The following is a 13,887-nucleotide window of genomic DNA, read 5'->3' as shown; positions in this document are numbered from 1 at the left end:
TTAGCAAAGCAGGTCAGTACGTTTACCCCTAAACTAAAGAGTGTCAAAGCACTGACCCAAACACATTTCTGTCCCCATGAAAATTTATCTTTATGGGTAACCCCAGGGGTGTCCAAGCACCACTTCTGTCCTCTCTTCAGCTTGGAACGCCCCCATGCTGCCCCTCCCCTCGCCCCATAGGCTGTGCCTAGCACCTGGAACCAGTGGATCTGTGACATCAGCCCTGTGGCCAAGGGCACCCCAGGCAACGGGAGTACTGTGAGCACTCTGTCAGCTGCTGCGCTGTGGGTAACAAGCTCTGCTTGCTTCTTGCAGCTACCACGTTCTCCTGCTGCTCCTCCTGACAGACATGAAACTGCTCTCCTTCCTCATTTTGCTGGCCTTGTGCTGGCCTGTGCAGGGCACATGGGATACCTGCTGGTAAGTGGCCCTTGGCTCTTGAAGGTAGCATGGGCAAGCCTTATGGGATTCACTGGAGGGTTTCCACTTGTCCCCCACGGCCACGCCACGGCTTCCTGAACCCCCTGTGGGGCCCTCGGATCTTTGCCAGCACCCAGGCTGCTGGCACCGCTTGTCTACGGGGCTAAAGCCAAAACAGAGGCAGATGGGTGCACGCTCCATGGCGTTCCCTGGCCCTCCTGTCCATACAGCACCTTGCGGGGAGGGAAGACGGCTGACCTTCAGCCTGAACAGCAGCAAGTCATTGAGCAGGACAGTAACGATCTTCTGCTTACAGGACCTGCGGGCACCGGCCCATGGCCTGGAACTCAGGCATGTCGCGTGTTGTGGGCGGCAGAGATGCCCAGAAGGGAGCCTGGCCCTGGATTGTGAGCATCCAGAATCCCTGGAAGGTGGGCACAGGGCATGTATGCGGAGGCTCCCTGATCCACCCACAGTGGGTCCTTACAGCAGCCCACTGTTTCATCAACGTCTGGTAAGGAGGAGTAGGGAACAGCACACAACACTCCCAGCTGCCCTGCCCACAGCACCTCAGGCTACCCTCACCCCATCCCGTTCCATTCGCCCGCTGGACACCCACTGTCTGGACTCTCCCCAGCCCAGCTCAGGAGAAAGGTGGGCTCACGCCACTGCTTCCCAGCAGCCTCCAGCTCCAAGTTCCTGGTGCCCAAGGCGTGCTAGGGTGGTTGGGCCCTCTGTAGCACCACTTTCCTCTCTGCCTTGTCAAGAGCAGGTGGCAGACAACGGCTGGGCTGTGACAGCACGTAGTTCCGCTGGCTCTGAGTGCTCTCTCTGTCTGCCTTCCAGGGACGTCAGCATGTGGCATGTGGTCATCGGTGCCACGCAGTTGACGCGGCTGGGTCCTGAGGCACAAGTGCGCGGTATCATGCAGGTGATTGTTCACGAGCACTACAGCAACATCACACAGAAGAATGACATCGCGCTTATGGAATTGGACCAGCCTGTCCAGTGCAATGACTACATCCAGCTTGCCTGCGTACCTGATGCCTCGCTGAGAGTTTCAGAGCTGACCAACTGCTATGTCAGCGGCTGGGGCTCCACAACTGCAAGATGTGAGTTCCTGAGCACTCCTTGTGTCCTGAGAGCAAGCATGGAACAGTGGGGAGGCGGGCTGGGCTTTCAGGCAGCAGAGGCGAAGTGTCGACACAGTCAGGTTGCACGGGGATGTGTGCCTAGAGAGAGGAGGTGGGCCTGACCCATTAGTCAAAGCAAGACACAAAGCAAACACTGCTACAATGCATTCTGGAGGCCAAGCCAAGCCCTAGGCAAGGGGCTTAGCCAGACCAGGGAGGAGAACCAGGAATGAGCTGCTGCATTCTTTGCTCACAGCTGCAGAAGCCACCGACAGGCTGCAGGAGGCCAAGGTCTACCTCATCAACATCAAGCAGTGTAACAGCAGCAATTGGTACCGAGGGGCCATCCACAGCCACAACCTGTGTGCTGGTTATCCCCAGGGTGGCATCGACACCTGCCAGGTAGGAGTCTGCGACAAACCGGTCCCCAGCACCACTAGCAGCCCTGTCACAACAGCCCAAAGTTCTGCTGGCATGGACTTTGCCTGGCAAGTCACCTTCCCAGCACTGCTGGGACTTGCCTCTCCTTCCCCATGAGCATGTCCTTGTCCGGTGCCCCACCTTGGCCCACCTAGGGCTCTTGATAGCCTGTAGGCCCACATCCCAGTCCTGGCAGATGAGTCTTCTGTGCATCCAGCATCACTGCGCGGAGCTGAGGGAGAGTCAATCCCCTCACAGGCAAGAGGGGGATCTCTGGCTCATGGGAAGGAGCTAGCCATAGTGCTGACAATGGCCACCCAACACCACCTTCATGCTCTCTCCTTCCCCTCAGGGTGACAGTGGCGGCCCCCTTGTCTGCCAGGACAAGAATGCCGAGTACTTCTGGCTCGTGGGATTGACCAGCTGGGGCACAGGCTGTGCAAGAGCAAGGCGGCCTGGCATCTACACGTCCACCCAGCACTTCTATGAATGGATCCTGGTCCAGATGGGAGCCAGCTCAGCATTCAGGAGTACCCCAACAGCACAGGCGTGGAGTCACTTCCTCACCACCTCAAGACCACGGCAGAAGCCAGCCCCAACACCAGCTCCAGCGGGTGGGCCTACCTCCTGCCCATTTCCCATTGAGAAACTGGTGCGATTCTTCACTGGGGTGCGGGAGCTCCTGCGGGGCATGTGGGAAGAAAAGGCATGAGGAAGCAGGAGGGACAGCGTCCAGGCTGGGCAGCATGGTACCACCGCTGTCTGCTGCTGGGCCAATGGTCTCTGATACGCAGCGTCAGAGGCCTGCTCTGTCTCACCCACATTCCTCAGGCTTTCACACAGTTGCTGATTTCAGCCCAGTTCTTGAAATAAAGTTGCCCATTTTCACTGTTCACCAAGCTTCGGACAAGTCTCCTGGGAAAGGGCAAGTGCTTCCATGTTCCTCGCAGCCAAAATCCAGCCACAGTCACATAGGGCACAAAGGGGAAGAGTCACTCAAAAGGCCTGCAACCATGTCAGCTCAGAGAGGAGGTTGCTCGCAGCCATGGTGGGTTGGAGCAACCTGTCATCACCCAGAGGTGAGAAAGAAGAGCAGAGGTTTAGGATTATTTCCATGTCTCTACAGAGACGGGTGCTAGGTGGCAATTCCACCAAACTAGCCCCCTACACACAGAATTTACAACCTGTATCTCTTGTGACAGGATTAGAAAAGCCTGCCTAAATTTCCATTAATTGGTGAGTAATTAACGCATCAAGCATAGTCAAATTAGCAGGCATGCTGCTTGAAGGTGCTGGACTGGGGCGTTTACACAGGCCTTGAGCTGGGTGGGTGGTTGTGATCTCCCCCTGCCCCCTGTCCCTTCCGCCCAGTTTCTGTTGCCTTCAGGCATCTCTGGATGTGCCCCAGCTGTTGCACCTGCAGCAGCAGGATGTTTCCTCTTGAGTCGCTGAGGAGAAGGGCTCTGGAGTGGGAGACCGCATTGAGGGACCCTTCCTGAAAGCGGCAAGGCTGGGCACAGAACCACGAGGGTCAAAAAAGCGAAGGGAGAAAGGTAGAGAGAGAGAGGCACCCAACTTCCCCCTCGCCCACCACAGCAAGACCCCCTGACCGCATGGTGCGGTGACTCATCGGAGGCGGAGCTAAGGGTGATGGGGGAATAATCCCTCTTGATACATCCCTTTGAGCAAGAAATCAGGAAAGCATGGCAGTAGACCTGTGTGGATGAGCAGGGAGCTCATGAGTAACCTCAAAGGGAAGCAGAAGGTCTATGAATTGTGGAAAAAGGGTCTGAGCACCTGGAAAGAATATAGGAATGTTGTGAGGGCCTGTAGAGATGCGTCTAGGAAGGCTAAAGGCCACCAGGAAATCAAACTGGCAAGGGACATAAAGGATAATAAAAAGGGTTTTTTTTAGATATGTGAATAGTAAGATGACCAGGGATAATGTGAGTCTACTGCTGAATGAGAAGGGTGTCCTGGTTATGGGGAATGCTGAGAAGGTGGAGATACTGAATGCCTTCTTTGCTGTCTTCACTTCAAAGGCCCCTCGGGACCCCCAGCACTGGAAGTAAGTAATAGAGTTTGGGAAATGAAGAGCTTCCCTCTGTTTGAGGTGGGGGTGGTCCAGGAGGGTCTCAAAAGAATGAATGCACATAAATCCATGGGCCCGGATGGGATGCATCCATGTGTCCTGAGGGAGCTGGCAGAAGTGATTGCTGAGCCGCTCTCTATCATCTTTGACAGGTCTTGGAGAACAGGAGAGGTGCCTGAAGACTGGAGGATGGCCAATGTCACTCCGGTCTTTAAAAAGGGTAGGAAGGAGGATTTGAGCTGGAGAAGAGCTCAGTGGAGAAGGACCTGGGGGTCCTGGTTGACAACCTGTTGGCCATGAGCCAGCAGTGTGCCTCAGTGGCTAAGAGAGCCAATGGGATCCTGAGGTGCATCCGGAGGAGTGTAGCCAGCAGTCAAAGGAGGTGATCCTCCCCCTCTACTCTGCCCTGGTCAGGCCCTAGCTGGAGTATTTTATCTAGTTCCAGGCTCCCGGGTATAAAAATTGTCAGGGAGCTCTTGGAAAGAGTCCAGTGGAGGGCTACAAAGATTATTAAAGGACTGGAGCATCTCCTCTACAAGGAAAGGCTGAATGAACTGCGGCTGTTCAGCCTTGAGAAAAGAAGGTTAAGAGGGGATCTTATTAATGTTTATAAGTATCTCAAGTGAAGGACACAAGGGGAATTAACCAATCTATTTTCAGTTGTCTGTGGAGAAAGGACAAGGGGCAATGGCTGCAAGTTGGAGCACAGGAAGTTCCGCACCAATATGCAGAACTTTTTCACAGTGAGGGTGACAGATCCCTGGAATAGGCTGCCCAGGGAGGTGGTGGAGACTCTGTCTCTGGAGATATTCAAGACCCTTCTGGACACCTGCCTGTTCATCCTGTCCCAGAGAACCTGTTTTGGCAGGGCATTTGGACTTGATGATCTCTGGAGATCCCTTCCAACTCCTAGAAGTCTGTGAATCTGTAAGTGATTCTGCATTAGCAGGGAGCTGGACAAGATGATCTCCAGAGGTCCCTTCCTACTCCCACTGTGCTATGATTCTGTCATTTTGTAATTTCCATTTCCATCCAACATTTTCTGTCTCTGAAATTACTTTATCTGTTCATAGGATAGAACTGAAAACATATTATTGTTTAACTTGATTTTCTTGTTGTTGTTGTTGTTATTAGTACTATTTCTTGATATAGCAGAGATTCAATTGAAGTCTGATCCTTATAGTTAGGATCCTCTATTGCAGTTTCCCCTTTCAGTTACCTTTGTAAATGGAGCAAAGGGATCAAGTCCCTTCTTTTAACAGGAGGCAAGCATTTTTTCCTAGAAAAAAATATTTTTGTTCATCCTAGTTTAGTGCTGGACACCACTCTATGTAAAATTCCTATTTTCATACTAAGAGTGAAGCAGGAGATCTGTGGCCTAAAGATCTAGTATTGGAATTGAAGGAGTTAAGGGGTCCTTCATAGGCAGAAGCTGTGCTTGATGTCACCATCTTCAGGCATGGAAAATGTTGAAAAGGCAAAAAACCAGAAGATTCGGGAAGCATCACATAATTTCCTAAGTTAAAATAAATGCCTAATCACAAAACTGCCATTGATTCTCTGTGAGGTATTGTGTTTTCTGTGCTTTTATCTTGTTCATTTAAAAAAAAAAAAAAAGATATTCAAATTATCAGCAAATTAAAATTTATGAAGATATGTTTGTGGGTTTATGTGTGTTTTCAGTATGGATGCATTCAGTCTACCTAAAAACTAAACAGAGGAGCAACTTCCAAAAAACTATCTTTAGAAATTATTATAATTAAACTTTGTGACATGTTTATCTTGATTTTTTCCACCAACCTACTTCATATGTTCACTTCAAAATCTTTACTTGTTCTGTTCTTTACAACCAAAAGCTAAGATAAAAGAAGGGGTGTTTTGGTTCCTCTATCAGAAATGTTGTTTAGAAGAGGACTAGTGGTTTTTCTAGAAATATAATACTCTTTTTGGTTTTGACTTTAAAAGCCTGCTCCTGAAGTAGATTAACCAGACCCACTGGGAGATGTATGATGTGGAAAGCTGGATCTTTGCTGACAACCTGTGGAAGATTTTTACTATAAAAATGTAATGAATAAATAATGAAAAACGTGACAGTCTATTGCTCTGATTTATTGTAACATATTATTCATGCAGCTAGCAGAGAAATGCCCTGTAGTATAAGCCTGTATTCATTCAGGAGAATACATCCCTTACTCCAGAGATCCTGACCTTAGTCTTAAAAGCAGATAAAAGCAGAGAAATAGTAACACCATACATGAGTTATTTTTGAAGTCATCACTAAAAGTCTTTATTGGTACAGGAGGAAGAGCAAAAAAAAGCCTTGGAAAATGAGAAATGGAAGTCTCAGCTGGCATAGCTGGTGCAGCAGCATATGGGTGCATATGGCCATTATCAAGAACCTTCCAGGGGAGGAGAGGGAGAGCAACACTTGACAGCTGATTCTCACAGAAAGCAAGACTGAGCTGTTTGCTGCTGCTTGATTTAGATCTGTGTTCACTCAGCTTTTTTGATTTCTTCTCAGTGACTGTCTTGTTGGCAAGTTTCCATTCAAACTGCTGCAGTGGTGAGGTTCATCCTGTTCACCAGGTATTTTCTGTCAGAGAGTTTGGGGTTGTTTTCTTCCTGACAGAAGATTCAATTTCTCTTACTGTCTCCCACCCACTTCCCTTCCAAAAGTTTTCCTTTGAAAATTATTTGTTAACCAGAACTCATTACTTCATCAGTGCTTTCATTTATCTATCTCACAGCTGAAATTCTGCACTGTGTACCACTGAGTGTCCTCTCGGGTCAAGCCCAACGAAGCAATTACTCTGTTCTTTAGTATATTCTATATATCTTCCCTGTTCACGTCCTTTAGGAATTCGTTCATTTATGTCTGGGAAGTGGTAATGACTGAAGGAGAAAAGGAATAACTCAGTCTGGGCCTCCCACGCAGCAAAGGGCAAGCTGCACTGCAATCATTTTACTCACAGAGTGTACCACAAACTTTTTAACTTCTCATGTTTTTCTTCATTGTTAATAGACAGCACTAAGTTATAGAGTTTCTTTTCTTAGTTGCCATCACTGGAAAAAAATATGAGAGAACTGTTACAAAATGTTAGAAAATATTTAGATCTTCATATATATTTAGAGTTTTATTTTATTAGTCATATTTCTGGACAGTATTTGTTACTGCCAGCAAGTGCAGTGAGAATTAAAATCTGCTAACAGACATCAAGTCTTAAGAGAGAGTGCAATTAAGCCATACTTAATACAGTATATTGAAAAAGTCAGAGCTAAGGTATTGTCAGTGTGTATGATATATCAACAGAATGCTTTACTGAACACAAATTTCAGAGAGATCACCTGCAGAGTAAGAAATAGCTACTGTCCTTTGTATTTTTGTAAATGGGATGTAATATTTAACACTGCAGAACTGCCCTAAGGACTGGCCCATTCTTGATGTCCCATTCTTCTTTTTCATTCTAGTCTGCATACTCATCAGTCCATAAAGTCTTTATTATGTTTTAGACACAATACAAAATAGAGTGTTAAACAGGGTGATTTTTTTTCCTTTCTCTTTTCAGTCATAATTAATTTTATTCCTATGTGCAGAAAACAGAATAGAAATGAATAGCATATAACAATTGTACATCTGAAATGGGAGAAGGAGGTAGCCGGTGTCATATGTAATTTGCTGTAAGAGAAGAAGTAAAGATTTCATTTTAAAAATATTTGCATTTGAAAATTACAGTTTCAGAACCATTTTACAAAGCTAGAATTGTTTATTTTGTTTGGTTTTGTTGATTACAAAATTTTAAACTTGGAAGTTTTAAATATTAGTTTGGTGTTTTGGTTTTGGGTTTGGATTTTTTTTGGATAAGTGTCCCCTTTTCTGTAGGAAATCTTTCACATCTGGATGGCTCTCTGCAGAAAATATTCTGCAACATGTAATTACCTCTGCCCTGACTATTTCACTTGTCTCTGGGGGAAAATACTGATACCCATAAGTCAGGTTTGTTCTCTGAATAAATATTGGTGTTTCAAACTATGAGTGAATTTTGTGTGTCTCAGGGGAAAAAAAAACACAAAAAAAAAAACCACCAAAAAATGAGGAACGGGGATAGCATTAGCAGAGCTGAAGTTAACCAACATACCTAGCATGAAAAAAAAATCCCAACAGAACGAACAGGAAATATTAGTAAGTTCCCAGAGCTATAAGATCACTGTTATTAGAAAGACTTAAGGGAAAGATTCAATTAGCATGCTGGGATAGAGCACTACAGACTGTTCAGGAGGAGTAGGCAGGGTAGGCAAGGTGGAGGGGTTCCACTGTATGTAAGAGAGAGGTTTGATTGTACAGACCTTACAGTTAATGATTTGTTTGAGAGCCTCTTTTGGGAGGATTAGGGGGATTGAAAACAAAAGAGATGTCATAGTGTGTATCTATGACTGATCACTCAGTCAGTATGATAACATTGATGAGTTATTCTATTGACAATTAGGAGAAATCCGTTTCGGTAGCCCTTGTCCTTGTGAGAGATTACAAATTCCCAACATCAACTGGCAATACCATATTGTTGTGACAAACATGTCTGGGAGATTCATGTTGAATAGAATGTCTTGTAACAAGTACTAAGTGATCTAACAAGGAAAGATCCTCCTAAAGCTGTTACATGTGAATAGAGAAGGACTCATTGGAGTTATGGCAGGTGGTTGCCCTGGCTACAGTGATCATGAAATGGTCAAGTTTAAAATTTTTGGTGCAATGAGAAAAAAAAGGTCATCAGAGTTGCTACTCTGTTTTCAAACAAGAAAACTTTAGGAGACTTAGGAAACTACTTTTCAATGTCTCCAGGGAATCTGCCTTTGAGGATACAGGAGTCTGTAAATGCTGGTCAGTTTTTTAAGAAACACTTTTAAAAGCAGGTGTCATAAATCAAACAAGCAGGGCAGAAGACCAGCTTAGCTGAACAGGGAACAACTTGTGGAGCTCAAGAGGAAAAATTATTGTACAGTCTCTAGAAGGAAGTTCAGGCTTTGCAGGAATATTACAGAGCTGCGGTTGACATATGCAGGGAGCTAAAGCTGAACTAGAGTTGAATCTAGCCAGTGTTACTCTCAGAACACAAGGAAGGCTTTTTAATCATCTACCAAAGGTCTTGGGAGTCTGAGGAGGGGCCTGGTGAATGGAAGTTAGCCAAAACTATTCCAGTTTACAAGAAGGACATGAGTGAAGACTCAGGTAACTACAGATCTGTTAGTTTCGCCTCAGTACCTGGAAACATTATGGAGAAGGTCCGACTGGCTACCACTGAAAAGTATTTAAAGAACAATAAACCACAGGGGACAGTCAGCATGGGTTCAGAAAGGGAAAGTCCTTTTCAACTAATTACATATCCCTCTAAAATGAGCTCACCCACCTCATGGATGAAGAGAAGGCAGTGGATGTAATATTTCTGGATTTTAGTTAGGCTTTTGATACTGTATCCTTCTGGACAAGTTGTCCAACTCTGACATGAGCAGATACAGAGTGGGCTGGGTAAAAAACTGACTGCAGAGCAGAGCTCAAGGGGTTGTTTGAAACGATAGTACATCTTGATGGCAACTATAACCAGAAGTATTCTCAGGGCTCAATCCTTGGGTGAGTTCTGTTCAATATGGTTATCAAAGCTCTGGATGCAGTTGAATGCACCATTAGCAAGTTTGCTGGTGATACCAAACTGGGAGGTGTTCGTGACTCTTTCATGAGGGACAAGAGAGAGTCCTTCAAGGGGGATGGGGACATATGGGAACATTAGGAAATGATCAGTAGTATGAAAGTTTAAAAGACCAAATGCTGGATTCTGCACCTGAGATGGAGCAACACCAGAAACAAATATAAATTAGAACTGTCTGCAAATAAGCCCTGCAGAAAAGCATCTGGGGGTGTTGGTTGGATGCAGGCTTAATGTGAATCACAGTCTGCTTGGGCAGCCAAAAGGGAAAATCACATCCTGGGATGCATCAAAGACAGCATCACCTGCCAGGTGTCATGGTGGACAAGAAACTTAACATGAGACAGCAGTTTGCTCTTGCAGCTCGCAAGGCCAATGGTGTCCTGGTCTCCATCAGAAGAGCGGTGGCCAGCGGGGACAGGGAGGTGATTGTCCCTCTCTACTCTGCCCTCGTGAGGCCCCATCTGGAGTACTGTGTCCAGGTCTGGGGGCCCAATACAAGAAAGATGTAGAACTATTGGAGACAGTTCAGAGGAGGGCCACAAAGATGATTAGAGGGCTGGAGCACCTGCCCTACGAAGAAAGGCTGAGGAAGCTGGGCTTGTTCAGCCTGAAGAAAAGGCTGTGGGAGGACCTCATTACAGCCTTTCAGTACCTGAAGGGAACATACAAACGGGAAGGGAATCAAATTTTTAAAAGGGTAGATAATGTCAGAACAAGGGGGAACAGATTAAAGCTAAAGGAGAGAAGGTTTAGATTAGATATTAGGGAAAAGTTTTTTAAAGAGTGAGTGGTAAGGTGCTGGAACAGGCTGCCCAGAGAGGTGGTGGATGCCCCACCAATGGAGGTGTTCAGGGCCAGGTTGGATGGGGCCCTGGGAAACCTTGTGTAGATCCAGGCCTGGTGGTTGGTGTTCCTGCCTGTGACAGGGTGGTTGGATCTCTGTGACTCCAACCCCAACTCTCTCAGCCCGTCTACAAAGGAGAGGTGCTCCAGCCCTCTAATCATCTCCATGACCTTCCTCTGGACCTGTTCCAACAGTTCCATGTCATTCAGTATTCCCAGATGAGGGCAACAAAGCTAGTGAAAGAGCTGGAAGCCATGTCCTGTAAGTAGCAGATGTGGACTCTTGGTTTGTGTGGTTTAGAGGAAAAGGGGCTGAGAGGTGACCTCGTGGCTCTCTACAGCTTCCTGAGAAAGGGAAGTGGAAAGGGAGTTGCTGAGCTCTTCTCCCTGGGATCCAGTGAAAGGACACATGGGAATGGTTCAAAGCTGCTCCAGGGGAAGTTCATACTTGACATTAGGAAGCATTTCTTTACCAAGAAGGTGGTCAAATGCTGAAACAGGCTTACAAGAGGGGTGGTACAAGCCCCAAGGCTGCCAGTGTTTAGGATACATTTGGACAATGCCCTAACAATTTGCTTTAACTTCTGACCAGCCCTGAAACGGTCAAGGTGGTTGGATTAGATGGATGTTGTAGGTTGCTTGCAGCTGAACTATTCTATTCTATTCTATTCTATTCTATTCTATTCTATTCTATTCTATTCTATTCTATTCTATTCTATTCTATTCTATTCTATGCTATGCTATGCTATGCTATGCTATGCTATGCTATGTTATTTGTTTCATATTATGGCTTCATGAAAGGGTCATTCTTTGAACATAACTATGAGTATAAATTGCCTCAAGATTCATGGCCACATTCACTATGGACAAGCAGAGAGAGGTCTGATGCAGTAATATGTACAATGAATGTCTAAGCTGTTCAGTCACAGATACTGAGAAAAATCTGAATTTAAATTGGTTGAAAGAAAAATATTATTGAAAAATCTGAATATAAGAAATGCGCATTGCAGGGTCACCATGGTACAGCTGCATAGGCAAGGAAGGAAATCTTAGAACAAGAAGTCATCTAGAGGGAGGAGACATCAATTAGAAATATATATTCTGTTTGCTATCCCCACGAGGAGAGAAAAAGGGAAAACTGTTAAAATAAATCAGAAGTTGTGAAAAACAAATCATTGATGTTTTATAAAGATGAATGCATTAAGGAAAAGCTTATGTCAGACTCTTGAGGTTAAGAACAAAAGCATTTATTTCTATAGGAAAAGCTTTCATAAAGACACAGATATGGAGGGAATGTTCAGTAGAAATTTCTGAAATACACACAGTAAGAAGTAGAATGAGCTGCAGAGAGAGAATTGAGAGAGAATGCAGAGAGAAAATAGAGAGAATTGCAGGGGAGGGTGACAAAACATATAGGGCCGGTAGCATTAGCATCAGCATTCAGAAAAGAAATATAAGCTGGTCCAGATAAACTGATTATACCATTCTGGCATCAATATTTTAAAAGTTTCAGGTTCAATTAATTGATTAGGAATGTATACATGTGAAGAGATGTTACAATTTATATATATTTTTTAAATGTAGCCATGAAAGAAACTGGAAGAATCTTTTAATCTGATTAGGCCATTTTCTATCTAACTTTGCTGAGTTCTGTGATTTATAACCAGAGGGGTTGGAAATATCCACATGAAGAATTTGGGGTTCACACTGAGTGTATAGAAGTTTTTAAACAATCTATTATTATATATGTGTCTGAAATAAAGGCAAAATCAGTTTATAGCTATGGAAGTAGTGAAAATTTATAATTTTTTATTATGAATTCAATAGATTTTCAACAGTTAGTACTAGGCAGCTGAGTGTACATTTTTAAGGAAGATTGTATCTCTTTAATGCTCGGTCACATAAGAGGTCTGAATGAGAAAAGGCAGTGGTAAAAGGGTTTAAAATATTTTGACTCTCTATCAACAAGTGGTGTTGCTTTTCACTATTCTGCTTTTGTGGAGAAGTCCGCTGAAGTGGTTTGCAGTAGCAAATCAGTGTTTTCTGCTTTATTTAACTAAACCCAAACTCACTGTTGTTCCCTATCTGTATTTTGGGCCTCATGTTGTGAAGCCCTTGCTGTAGAACCCTGAGCCACATTCATTAATCATTGTCTCTCTTGAATACTAATTCTGTCTCTTGGTGAGATTACTCTAATTTTTTTTTTTTTTTTTTTTTTTTTTTTTTTTTTTGGTGGACAGTGTTTCCTGCCTGATAGACTGCACATACATAGAAGAAAATCTGAAGCCTAGGACATTTTCATTACTCAATGACAGTATATGTGGTGCAGGCCAGTAATTCCACTTCTCATGAAAAGCATTATAATTTTATTTTGCAGGCCAGAATTCTCTACGTTCTAAATCCTGGATAATTATGTTTCATAACGTGGAAAGATGGAAAGAGAAGCAGAAATGTAAAAATAAAATTATTGAAATGAATGAAAAGTATCCTACCAAGAAAGGGGGACTTAATCAGAACAAAAATATACCAACACACACAAAACCCCCAAAATGTCTGGGACAGGTTGCCCAGGAAGCTTGTTGATGGCCCATCCTTGGAAGTGTTCAAGACTAGGTTGGATGGGGCTTTGGGCAACCTGGTTTAATGGAGTGTGTCTCAGCCCATTGTGGGGAGGGGAGAGAGGAGGGGGAGAGTAGACTTCGATGATCTTTAAGGTCCCTTCCAACCTAACCATTCTAGGATTCTATGATTCTATGAAAATGAGGTCCAAGGCATATGCCAAGAACAGACCATCTCAAAATACCCCATTTTTCCTCCACACATACCACAGTACCTTCTTTCAAGGAATTCATAGGAAATCTGTTTCAAGAAAACAAATGCCATCTGTTGCTTAGCAGATGTAGATACCATTGATGGTGACTCATTTGTTTAAAAAGACAATACAGAACTTGTTTAGCAGCCAACATAAATGGTCTCACAAAATGGTCATCTGAGATAGCTGTATTTAGAATACTTAATTTTTGTACAAACTGGCTATTATCATGTAAGATTTCCAGATAATATTATTATGGAAGGCAAAGACCTTTTAATCACCACACTGTGTTGATATTGCTGTTCTGTTGCTGCTTACTTAGTGCATACCCGTTGTCAGCTCTCAGAAAATCATTGTGACATCCAGTGTCACTTGGTGACAACCTTCAAAGACCGTTGATCGTGATTTTGATTTTTATGAAAAATATTATACAGAAATTCTGCTCTGACTTATTTTAACTTCAGTTCT

General features: G+C 44.5%; 1 protein-coding gene across 1 annotated transcript; it reads left to right on the top strand.

Moving 5' to 3' along the window:
* Positions 1-773: 773 nt before the first annotated feature.
* Positions 774-2,685, top strand: LOC311203613 (acrosin-like; the record flags this gene model as incomplete). The annotated part of the gene is made up of 4 exons (XM_084278367.1): positions 774-934; positions 1,267-1,532; positions 1,810-1,955; positions 2,326-2,685. 4 exons carry the CDS (start codon positions 774-776, stop codon positions 2,683-2,685), a joined length of 933 nt encoding a protein of 310 aa, XP_084134493.1.
* Positions 2,686-13,887: the final 11,202 nt, after the last annotated feature.

The sequence above is a fragment of the Gallinula chloropus genome (genome assembly GCF_964237585.1).
Source record: "Gallinula chloropus genome assembly, chromosome: Z".
Lineage (NCBI taxonomy): Eukaryota > Metazoa > Chordata > Aves > Gruiformes > Rallidae > Gallinula > Gallinula chloropus.
Note: the sequence above shows the minus strand (reverse complement) of the source record. Positions and strands in the feature narration are given on the sequence as shown.